Below are 12,260 nucleotides of genomic sequence, written 5' to 3'. Positions count from 1 at the left end.
GTGATGTTGGCAGTGCCATCTGTGGCTTTGATAGTCAGTCAACCCAAGATCATCTGTGCGCGGCTGTCTGAGCTTTGCACCGACCTGTTCCTCATGTCAAAAGATTTGGAATTCTGCCAGAGTTTAATACACATGTCTGTCCAAATGATTTCCACGTTCACGACAAACGAACATACACGCGGCACACGTGGAGCCCGCGGATCAAACGCGCAGCAGACAGAAGCCGCTCTTTAAGGAAAAGAATTCCCACAGCTAGCTGCCGGATACTGTAGCGATCAAATTCTGAAGTCACAATCACTACATTTGTTGGACATCAGTACCCGAGTAATCTGGCACACCGTGTCCTTGTCATTTAATGAATGCCTTGTCTCTTTAATGACATTCAAATGTGACAGCTTAGTCCTTGGATTAAAGAGAAAAGTTCTCTGGTTCACCCGCTGCAATCCCACTGTGAGCAGAGTGGCCATTATACTGCTGTATTCCTCTCCACTATTAGGTCTCTGAGCGCAGCTCAATTATCCCACTACTCTCACATGCTTGCTGACAGCCGTGTTGGCAGGTGTGTCCTTTCCAGACGTGCTCACCTCTCCGGATTGGAAATTAGTGAGTGCACCTAGCCATCAGCAAAAGCAACTGACATCCTCCACCAGCATGCCCTTTCATTAAGAGTGAGGAGATGGAAGTGAGATGAGAAGAAGAAATGCTGCTGGAACATCTAACAGCAAAAAGCTGCCTCTGAACTGTCGGCAGCTTTTGTGCATTTCTAAGAAACAAACTGCACGCGCAGAGTTGATTTACCTCATGCAGGTTACATGATGAAAAGAAATCCTCCAGAAAGAAACGGACCGGTTTTTAAATGTGGCGTCCATGGGTGCAATTCTGGAAAATATATTTAAATAAATCAATTACTTTGCTCACTTTGAGGGAAAAAGTGGCCATGAAGAAGATGAATAAACCTCTTTTCATTATACACCCTCAGAAATGTGAATGAACCGCGAATATAATCATGTATGATTGTGTTTGGACTCTAAAATATCCATCAAGTTTGCTTCAAACCCGACTGAACTCCTCTGTTGTTTATGGAGCCGTTTCTTTTGCTCGAACAGAATTTTGGTTGGAGCTTTGAAATTGTTTGTGCTGTCCTGCAAAATGAGTTGGTATCACTTTAGTCAAGTCTTTATATAACTCTTTTTATAGTTTTTGTTTCACATGAGCGGCTCCAACTCTGCGGGTCTCACGAGTGAAATGACTTCTTACCACAACAACTTCGCAGAGCCAGAAGTGCAGCCGAGTTTATCCACATGCATAATAAAGTCAGTCATTATGTCTGAGTTTTTCCAGTTCCTGGCTCTCTCATTTCTCAGCTAAAGCTTAATTTATAAGAACAAAACGTTTCAACACCCACTTCTCCAGTCCACTGGTAGCTCATCTCAAAGCCTCTTCTGTTCTCTGCTGCATGTTTAATTTGTTCCCTCCTGCACTCCACGCCTCCTCCCCTGTACCTAGCCCATTTTACAGGGAAATGGACAATCTTGGGAAGAGCCTTCCAGTTCAGCAGTGTCTCGGCTTCCTTTCTCTTTCAGTCACGAAAAGCGGGACATCGCCATGGCAACTGCATTTGAGAGGTTGTAAGGAGTGAGGCGGTCAGCGCGGACAGAGTCAGAGGCTGTTAGAAAGCAGGGTCTGACTTGGTGTTACAAACTACGCCTGGAAATATGAGCATGAATTATCACTTTTTTTTTTTTTATCGTGTTACTGGGAGTCACCAAAATTCTTGATTTTGGAGGGAGCGCTTGAAGGGAGCAACAAGTGCGTTTCACTTGGCTTTCTGAAGTGATTTAGCGATGCAAAGAAAGTGATTTAGCAGTGTTGACAATATTTAACAAACCTGTAAATTTGAGCATGCTGTGTGAGTCATGCAGGCCAGGTTCAGCTTATTTGTCCAGATGAAGTTATTCTTAACAAAAGCTCAAGTTGCAGCTGTTAGGCTAAAGGCTACACCGACCAGATGCCAAGAAACTAAATATAGGACTCTTAGGACTCTCAGTAGTAGCACGTAAGTCAAACTTACACCCGAAACACGCATAAGCATGTTTGATGTTTAGCACGTGAAGGCAAAGAAAAAAAAACTTGAATTCCCTCGCTAACAGATTGGCAGATGTCCATTTGATCACACGCTTCTTTATGTCACGTTCGTCCACGTGCGAAACTAAAAAAACATAACTGGTGGGGGGAAAAAAGAATCACCTTCCATCGGCCTTCAAGAGTACAGTCGCTGCATTTCTTTTTCTTTGTGTTAGCTTCCATCACACTCTGCTTAAATCTGCATAGCCTGTGGCTCCGTGGTGACTCGTAATTTTCCCCGCTGGATGTAGCGGAAGCTGCAAAAGACTGTGACAGGTTAATCTGCACTTGACCCAAGATGATGGCCTTCTCTGCTTCTCTGGATACAAGCCAGACTTTCTAAAACGGTCTGTCCTGCACTATAACAATTTGAGAACCAATAAAAAGGTACAACGCTGTCTCAACACGAGGGACAAGACATATTCGTCCTGTGAAGTCCTACATAAAGAGGGGCTAGTCCTGCTCAGAGAGAGCATAGCCTACCTGGCCCTACAACCTGCCTATAAATGTACAAAACTATCCTTGCCTTTTCCACGCTTTGGTTTTTGTATGCACACCTGCAACACGGGGTGTGTTTATGGCAATAAAGGAATGTGTCACTCATTTTTGATACTGGGGTCATAGAGGGGAGGTTGAGTGATTTTTGATGACAGATGAAGCACAGAAATAAACAATGGCCAATAGGTACAGGTTGTGCAGTAGCTGCAGGCTCTGTGGACGCTCTAATTTCCTCCCTTTCTCGCAGTAACCTGGTGTCTCGTTTGCCAGCTGGATGCATTCACATAGCACTTCTCCACAAGTGTCTTACAATTCATCTCTCATTCACTCGCACGCAAACACACACACATGCAAACTATCAACAATGTGGAGCGTAAAAGACTAGTTCAACCTTTCATATATCCGTTTAGTGAAAAATATGAATGATATTCAGCATTGTAAATGCAGCTGAATGGGGCTTAATTATATCAAGCTTATCCAATTTTTCTTTCCTTTTTTTTTTTTTTCAAAAGATGAAGCTGAGTTTACAGCTGCATCAGGCCTTGGTGAAATTTATCTTTTGATAAGTAAAGAGAAGAAAATTATACAACAGCTAGACTACATTTGGCTGTTATTTCATTTCAATTTTATTATTTATAGCCTACTGTAACGCTGTCTCCTGGAGATTCATCGTCGCTGTTATTATCTGCATTTGCTGACTCATCAGTTTCTATAGTCACTGAAATTCACGTCATTTTAAAGCGAATCACTGTTTTCCGACGTGCATTGAAAATACATTGGACACCCACGTGGGTGGTTAGCTAGCTAGCATTAATTAGCAAATTAAATCGGTCAGAGTTTTGAACTGTTGAAGAGTTGTAAGGTAGAAAAAACACAAGCAAGCAGAGGGTTTAATTTGGGATTTTGCAGAGGCACAAAAAATGTGATCCTCAGGAGCATTCATCTGAACAAGACTAATATGGATACAACAAATACCTCCAGCTAAATGCTGAACTGGGCTAGTCTCATTGCAAAACACACAATGTCCTCGGTTTCACCTGGTTTTACCTTTAAAAACGAAAAAAATTATAATTTGACATATAACTTTTGTGTCTCTATATTTAGTATATACCAGCTCTTGAGGGGATCCTCAGACTCTTTCGCTCTGTTCACCAGCTAGCTGCTACAGTGTATTTTTAGAGCTTTTTTCCTTAAAAACAAACAAAAGAAACACTCTGCCTGCTGCTGCAGTGGGCAAGAGTGCTGAGAGTGAACCAAAAACAGTTACAGTTGCAGGTGTGACAGCTAAACAATGAACTGAAAGCTCTGCAAAGATGAGGGGAGCATTTTCAGGTGCTGTAAGCACCGCACAGCAGAATCGATGGTAAGCTTAAAGTTCTTTGGGAGATACAGAAGTAATGCTCAGCAGCAGCAACAGAAAACTTTTGTCATGCAATATGAATGCTACTAGTACATACCGGGCTTCCGATTTTAAATGGAGAGCCCCTGAGATATCTTCAAGGCATAAAAATACAGAGTCGGTTCAATTAAATTTTAAACAGTTTATTTATACAGTGCCAATTCAGATGCCTTCAAATGCCTAAAGTCACTTTAACCCTTGAGAACTTTGACAATCAGATAATCTCCTTCAAGCAGCACTTGGTGGCTGGGGGAAAGAAGAACCCTGTTTTAACAGGAAGAGGAGGGAGTGAAGAACAAATGCTCATATCTAGCTCTAAATGTAAGCTTTATCAAAAAGGAAAATTTTAAACCTAATCTTAGAACTACAGAGGGTATCTTTCTCCTAAACTGGGAGCCGGTTCCACAGTGAAGAAGCCTTCTGTTCTGTCTTTGGAAACTCTGAGAACCAAAAGTAAGTCTGCAGTCTGCGAGTGAATTTCTCTGGTCCAATAATAGCTGGGTTTTTTGCTCATTCCAGACCTTTATGTGAGAAGAATGATTTTAAATTCAATTCTAGATTTGACAAAAAGCCAATATGGGTGAAATATGATCGCTCTGTCTAGTGCCCGTTAGCACTCTTGTGGCATACTGGATCAGCCGAAGGCGTAAAGCGTGCCTCGCCACTTGGCTGCCATCTTGAAATGGCCCCTGCCATGTTTTTGGGCAATTATTTTGAAGCATTACCTAAATAAAGTTTAATTTTAACGGTCGCCTGGACATAAAAACTAGAGAATCAGCAGTGAAATCTGATTTAAAAACAAGTGATTAAACTTTAGGGGCGGCACAGTGTTGGTCTCACAGCTTGGGCTAGGTTAGTTAGCATGTTCTCCTTGTGCCTGTGTGGGTTCTCTCTGAGTGGGTTTATCCCACTGTCCACAGACATACAGTACATGTTAGGAATCACTGGTGTTTCTAAAGTGACCTTAGGTGTAAATGTGAGCATAAACTGCTGTTTATCCCTCTCACCCTCCCCATGACCCTGAGTTTGAGAGCTGTTTCTAGGACTTCACTTGTCTGGACAGAGACCTCAGCCCACTCAGTCCTCTCGCCTTTGCATGCAACAGCAGTGGTGGCATCTCCTTGGTACATTTATATATATACATATATTTCACTTGCTGACAAATATACTTAAAAACTTAACTTACATTAAAAAAAAGATTTTCGAGGTTAGGCAGGAATCCATGCAGATCATTTACAGGGTGGTTTCTTTTATTTCAGGCTTGTGAGAAGGAATAAATATTGGAGGAAACTTTTGACCTCTGCTTAAACTTAAAATTCATACACATTGATAATTTTAGACTCCTCTGTTCATTTATTTTAAATCAGAAAAATGACTAAATTGAAGCTGCTGAAGTGATTTTTAATGCTTAATGTAAAACTACCAGTAAACAAATCTTATATTAATGATGCACTACTGCATTTAATTGCAAACATCTAAAAACTGACTGCGGTCTCGGATGAACATCTGGGGCAACCATTCAAAAACTCATAAATGTTAAAAACACATCTTTGAAAAAGGAGGACAAAGCATCTGTGGTCTCTTCAACACAAGTGTTCAGCATCATATAGAGGAAGCAGACCTCACTGCTGCTGAGAGAGTCGGGAGGCTCTTCATCTCCCCCCAATCCCACCTGGAAAAATCTGACTACATCATGGTCACATTAGACAACATTTTACAAAAATATGTTAGATATCACGGTTAATGCAGAATGTTAAGCAATTATAGACCTTGAAGTCAATGACTATGCATTCAGATGTGGCGAAATCCAACAGTCGGCCTACTTTTCACTAATTAAATCCATAACTGAAACATAAAAGAGCACCAGCTCTGATATAGATTAGCTTCTGCTTCCTTTGGGGTGTGCAATACATCAAAATAACAAACGATAGTAATTAAATTCGCCAAGTTCTCCCAGAAACGTTTAGAATTACAGCTAAAGGTGAAATTCCTTTTTTCCCTGTATGTTGTAGGTTGTTACTTGGCACAAACCAATACAGGAAATCTGGTCATAACTCCCCTTTGGGATATAAAGTTTGGATTAGTTCAACACAGAGTTCTGACCTTTCGACCCCTGACCCAACACTCATGAAAATTAAATCAATATTTTCCTGAAAACCTCCTGTCTGACAGCTGCTGGATTATCGACCACTGCAGGCAAGAACGGGTCTTTGAATGCCTCATCCAATATGGCTGCCTTTATGTAGGAAATCCCCTTCTTAATTTGAATACAGTTACTATAATATTCATACTGATACCGCTGCACTGATTCAACTTAACACTTCTTACAGTGAAAAACTCTTGAACCACAATTCATTTCATCATATAAGGAAACAGACTTTCTTGTCATTGTTTAGAAATGGTCTTGCGTGTTTAATCTCCAAGCTTCTGGAGGTCTTTCATTGAACATTGGCTGCTTCTTCACTTTTCAGTCCAGTCCTTGTAACAAGGCATTTTAACAGGAATGTTGTTCTTGTTTTTTAAGGCATTTAACATAATCATTCATGCAGAAGAATAGCACCGCACTCAAGGAATTAACTTGTTTAGTCTTTAAACACAACAGATAACTCAGCAAAGAGCCAGTTTAACTTGTCTCTTTAAGCAATTTCAAACTTTGAGCCTAAAATAACAAAAACACATTTTTTCTAGTGCTGTCAGCATTAATCTTGTTAAAATGACATTAACGCCATAACCGCATTAAATCTCCGTTAGCGAGTTATCGCGGATCGCCCCGTGCGTGGGACTGCACAGTGTCAGCGCGGTTAGCTCGTTAAAGCGTTAGGGCCGTGCATCCCCTTACACGGGGCGATCTGCGCTAACTCGCTAACAAAATTTGCTGCCTTAATGCGGTTAACGTCATTTTAGCAAGATTAACGCTGACAGCATTAATTTGTTTGCATTCTTTTGTAGAATCTATGCAAAAGGCCAAAGACAACAGAGTTTGGCAGGCATAAATCAGCACCAACAAGTTGATTCCCAAATAATTATTATCTGAAATATTGTCATAATCCCAGCATGGCGTGCAGTGTGTCGTTAAACAAAATCTGAGGAAACTTGACAAGCTATCTACTGCAGACAAACAGCATCTGAAAGTTATTCCCTGTAAAAATAGGGAATACATCAAAGAAAGACCTGACACAGGATGTAAGAGATGCATCTGGCTCTTCAGCTGATCCATCTGCGTTTCACTGAAGCCATCAGAAAATGTCTCAGTGGAAGGGAGCCTGTCAAGAAGCCATTCTTAGGGAAAAAAAAAACAGGCAGAAAAGGCTGAGGTATGCCAGTTTACAGAAGACATGGAGTGAAAATCAGTGGCATTGGAGTGATGAACCCAAATTGGAAATTTCTGGTTCAAACTGACATTACATATGGAAGTGGTCAGGAGAGAGGTTAGAAATGGCTGCGAGTGTCTACAGCCATCTGGGAAACACGGTGGAGGCTCTGTCATAGTCTGGTGGTGGAGATCTTGTCAAAACTGATGGAATTGTGAATGCATAAAAGTACCATCAGATTTTGATACACTGTGCAACACCATCTGGAAAGTGTCTCAGCGGGAGCCACGTCTTTTTTCTGCCGGACAATGATCCCAAACAAAGAAGACTGGAAAACTATTCCTGGTGGTCATACCAAATATTGACTTTCATGCTTGTGTAAAGAAATAAGCAGTGAGTCAAGACTTTTGCACAGTACTGTATGTGTTTCATACAAATATGCTGTTGAAAACAGAAAAGAAATGTTGGTTTGACAACATTTTAACAGCTGTTTGTCTTATTGTCTCATTTTTAGTTTGACTGAAACCATCATAAAATTATTCAACAAACTTAATTACCATAAACAGGTCAGCAGAGGCCTGCTGCTCTTTTTTTTGTTCTTCAGCCCTGTAAGATGGTCATTAGAAGTCTGTGAAGTGCGATTCAAATTTCTGCAAAACGAACACATGCTTAACAGAAAGCTCGTGATAACGCCTTCATAAATTTGGTCCCACAAATTATCAAACTGGAGCCACGAAATTATGAAAAAAGGCTGCAAATTAGGTGAAATTGGAAAATGATGTGTATCATCTTCATTCAAGTAAATGAAAACAACTAAATTAGGTCTATTTTTGCCCCAACACACAGCATCATCTAATGCTGCAGATATAATCAGCCCTGGCCTCAGTGTGGGTGATATTCCTCTGTGGCACCTTCAGGGAAACACTGTAATTGGTTAGTTGGTGAAACCATTTTGCAAGTGCAGCTGAAGTAAGAAGAATTAGAAGGGTTTTTATATATATTTGACAGCATAACTGCAATTAAAGTAAAATGCAGCCTGACTGGTACCTGCTTCAGTATGGCCAACATAAACCTGACACACAGCACAAAGCTGACATTTCCAGGCTGGGCAGCCTGGCACAATAATGTCTGGTGTGTAACAGTAAAAGCAGGCATGCTGCAAAGACAAATATACAAGTTTAAAAAAAAAAGAGAGAGCAAGAGAGACATAAGGAGGAAAGTAGAGATACCAACCATGAGCTGCAGGTTCAGTGCTGGGCGCAGTGTCTGAGCACACAAGGAGAGGACATGGCAGTTGTGGAGGGAGGTGTGGAACAGGAGGAACAGCATGCAAATAAAGAAGAATTGGGGTGGGGGAGGCAGGGAGGGAGCAGGGCAGGGGGAGAAAACAAATGACACCCATAAGCAAGCATTCAGAAGACCAGAACATGACAAAAGACATAAGACTTAAGGGAAATCAAAGGGAACCAAAGGCAGTGCAGAGATAAACACGGGCTTGCATTCACACACAAAAATACACTTTGCACTGCACACACTGGACGTTCGACTCAGAGGGGAGTGTGGCTACTGCTCGAGGAGATATGGAAGAGACTATTATCGTGTGCTGTTGGCAGCTTTGGTGTGCAGAAATGAAAGACTATCGAGGGGAAATAATTGTGCAGCCGTCTTGATGTATCAGTTTGTGACTTGGAAAACATTTCACCAGCACTTTATGAAGGCAATGTTTCATATGGCAAATAGTTAAGTAAAGCAGAAACAAAGTAACAGAATTCATTGCTGAAATAACTCTGCATTGGATGAGATACAGCAGCCAAATTATCACCAGCCAACTCTTATCACTTTAGGCTTTTTCAACACCAGGTTTTAAATTTAAATGCACTTTCCTGTAGTTGGTATTCGTGAGAGTGGCGACCTTACATTTTAGCTCCACTACTAGTAAATCCAGCTAAAAGGATCTTGACCGGGACTGTGTAAAACTTGGACTGATGAGTGTCAGCTTGCAGTTTTTTTCTTCTTTTTGTGGAAAACGCTACATAAATTATCAGCTGCTGCACATCCTTGAGTCTGCCGTCAGAGGATTTCCGATGCTGTTAGATAAACTGACAAGCGCTGTCTCAATAGATGTTACACCTGCCCTGCTGTGCAGCGTTTGCTATCAAGCATGACTACTTCACCATTTTGGTCAGCAGCACTGTAGCTCGAGAGGAAAAAACGTTATCAAATTTGAACATTATCTGCATTATCCAACTTCGAAAAATGTGGTGGCATCATGGTAACTAATAGAATTTCACAGGAAAATTATATTTACAGTGTATATTATGCGTAGCTCTTGGTTAAGTAAATACAGACATTTCACATGGCTTATTAAGTTCAGTTGATAGCTGGAGATTTATAATATTTCAATGACTTAAGCCATTGCAACTCAGTATTTGAGATCCATCAACTCAGTGCATTTAGCAACGCTGGCTGCTTTGATTAGGTTGCTTTTACATTAGACCGATGTGTAAAACAGAGACAAATCACAGCCAAAGCTGGTGTAGCTTCAGTGCACACAGCAGACTGCTACACCCCACTGTATAATTGGTGAGACGAAAACAAACAGTTCACTCTCATTTAAACTACCAGTTACATGTCTTTAACTATGTCAACTGCAGTGTGTTTTAAAAGGTTCAGTGTGTTACGTTTGAGAAGATTTGTAGTCTTACTCATATATTATTTCTGGGTTTTGATTTCAGAACGTACCCCTAACCTCTTCTCTATGTCTAACATACTACATGTGGACCATTTGTAGCCAGAGTAGCCAATGAAATTATGTGCATTCTGTGTCTCACTTCGACTATAGAGGTCCGTCGCAGGTGTAGCCAGTCAAAAGATAAGTTCTACTCCGTATCCGCTCTGCGAATGATCCGCATATGAAGTGCTCGTGTGGTGGAAGTAACCCTACAATAAAGTTTAGGCCCTCCTTGACTATGAAAAGCTGATTATTCTGAAGCAGGACAGTTTTGTTCCCGTGTGTCACTTCCAATTCTTTGGTCTTTTCTCTCTGCAGGGACATGTGACAGGGCCTGTAAGGCGTTGATACAGATAGATGTTATTGCAAGTTAGAGATTTGTGCTCGGTGCTAATGTGCAGGGAACAATAGACCAATGCCACACCTCACCTCTGCTGCCAGAAGCTATGATACAGGGAGCAATTTCACAAGGTGAGTCCGTCTTAGAGTTATTGAAGTCTCAAAGGATCCGTTCTCCTTGAGTAGTTGAGACATGTCAGTGCTAAATAACGCCCTGGGCCAGGGATTAGACTGACAATGCATATTTGGTGAAGTTACAGCCCTTAGTATGAGCCACAGAAGTGACCAAAATAGTGCTTTTTTGCAGTTGGATGCTGTATATAGAGAAATTCTTTGAGCCAGATTAGTAAGGTAGACTGTTAAATGTGGACGTGCATTACCCAGCTATCTCATTTTGTGCCGCAAACAAACAAACGAAAGCGTAAAATCCCCACACAATAAACTTGCTTGATCCTGATTACAGAATCCTGTCATACCAAAAGGATGCTGTATTAGTTCTGAAGTGACAATTAGGTTTACACTGTTATATGTTGACAGAATGACACTGCTTTCCACAGGAATTAGGAGGTATAAAACAATACCCTGGCGTAAATATGACAAGCAGGATCCTATTTCACTAATTGTGAGTGTTTGGGCAGTGGTATTTACAGTTGCACAATAGTTATTTTGATGTTGTCTGAGTTCCAAAAGGATTGTTGACAAGTATTAGCAGACCTTAGAAAAGTCTTTCACGAAGCAAGTCGTGCTACTTGGCAGTTTTTTCAGGCTAACAAGGCCAAGCTCCTATCTGGATAATGGAAAGAGACAAGTACACGATCAGCAGTCACATTTGATCAAATTTGTTTTAAAAGTGGTGGCTGTGCTCAAAAAAGAATTTGAAAATCTTTTCTGAATTGCAGTCACCACATTGCGTCTGTATTTACGGCTCAGTCAGGAGTGTCTGCATTATCAGCAACAGCGTCTGTTCGTCTCGCCAGAGCAGTGAACAAATATCATGCTTATCACATTATGTATAGTGTTGTAGGGGCAAAAAAACCCTGTAAACTTACACATTATATGCTCTGATATTTATGGTGTTTGAGTCACATTCACATGGAGATAGGTAAAAGTTTAAATAGCTTAGTGTGTGTAAGTATTATTGCAGGGTGTTTTTTTTTTTTTTTTTATAAAAATGCAGTGCAAATCTCTCTGGAAATGCTGGCATCTCAAAATAGGCACGAAGAAGGTCTGAAAAATGCTCATTTTAGGTAAAATGTCATACAGGTAGACAGCTGCAAAAATCTCTGGTAGTGGAAAATGTTGGCAATCTTAAGACATGGTTATTTTCAGGGACCAGTGAGTTTATTTTATTTAGCAAAAACAGGCGGCTGAGAAGCAGAGGACATAAGCTGATTCAAACTTTTTCCAGAATCAGTCTGTTGTTGGTAAAGACTCAGGTTTAAATGCCTGATGCCTCGTACTCTGATCATCTACGGTGGCTTCTGGAACACCTTTTTAGACTCTGGTAAGTGTCGCAGAAGCATTTTTGCTGACTGTTGGTGAAGAAATTCAAAATCCAAATCCAGGCTCTGACACGGCGAAGAAAGACAGCATAAATGAACCTACATATTTACTATGATAGTGAGTGAAGATGCATGTCTCCTAACAGCTGACTGTTGCATTCTTCCATCCAGCAACACATTTGACTCAAGTGTCTCCTAGTTTGTCTCTTTTAAAGCCAACAGGGAGGACAGATTTGTCCTTAGGATCTTTTAAATGGCATATCTCAGCCTTACAGCGTCTCTCTCACAGCAGTCTATTTGGTAAATGTTCTACATGGCTGCAGCCCCCAGAAGCAGGGAGTAATTTTCTATTTAAG

General features: G+C 40.9%; 1 protein-coding gene across 5 annotated transcripts in view; it reads right to left on the bottom strand.

The window, feature by feature from the left end:
* cadm1a (cell adhesion molecule 1a) overlaps window positions 1-12,260 on the bottom strand; it is a 458,218-nt gene that overhangs the window by 34,091 nt on the left and 411,867 nt on the right. For 3 of the 5 annotated variants that reach the window (XM_040032420.1, XM_040032421.1, XM_040032424.1), the window contains one exon: window positions 8,566-8,598. The exons of the other annotated variants lie outside the window; for them this stretch is intronic. In XM_040032420.1, the coding sequence (XP_039888354.1) occupies window positions 8,566-8,598 (33 nt within the window). The remainder of the gene's footprint in view (window positions 1-8,565; window positions 8,599-12,260) is intronic. 5 annotated transcript variants of the gene reach the window in all.

The sequence above is a fragment of the Simochromis diagramma genome, unplaced genomic scaffold (assembly GCF_900408965.1).
Source record: "Simochromis diagramma unplaced genomic scaffold, fSimDia1.1 OVJJ01000216.1, whole genome shotgun sequence".
NCBI classification, from domain to species: domain Eukaryota; kingdom Metazoa; phylum Chordata; class Actinopteri; order Cichliformes; family Cichlidae; genus Simochromis; species Simochromis diagramma.
Note: the sequence above shows the minus strand (reverse complement) of the source record. Positions and strands in the feature narration are given on the sequence as shown.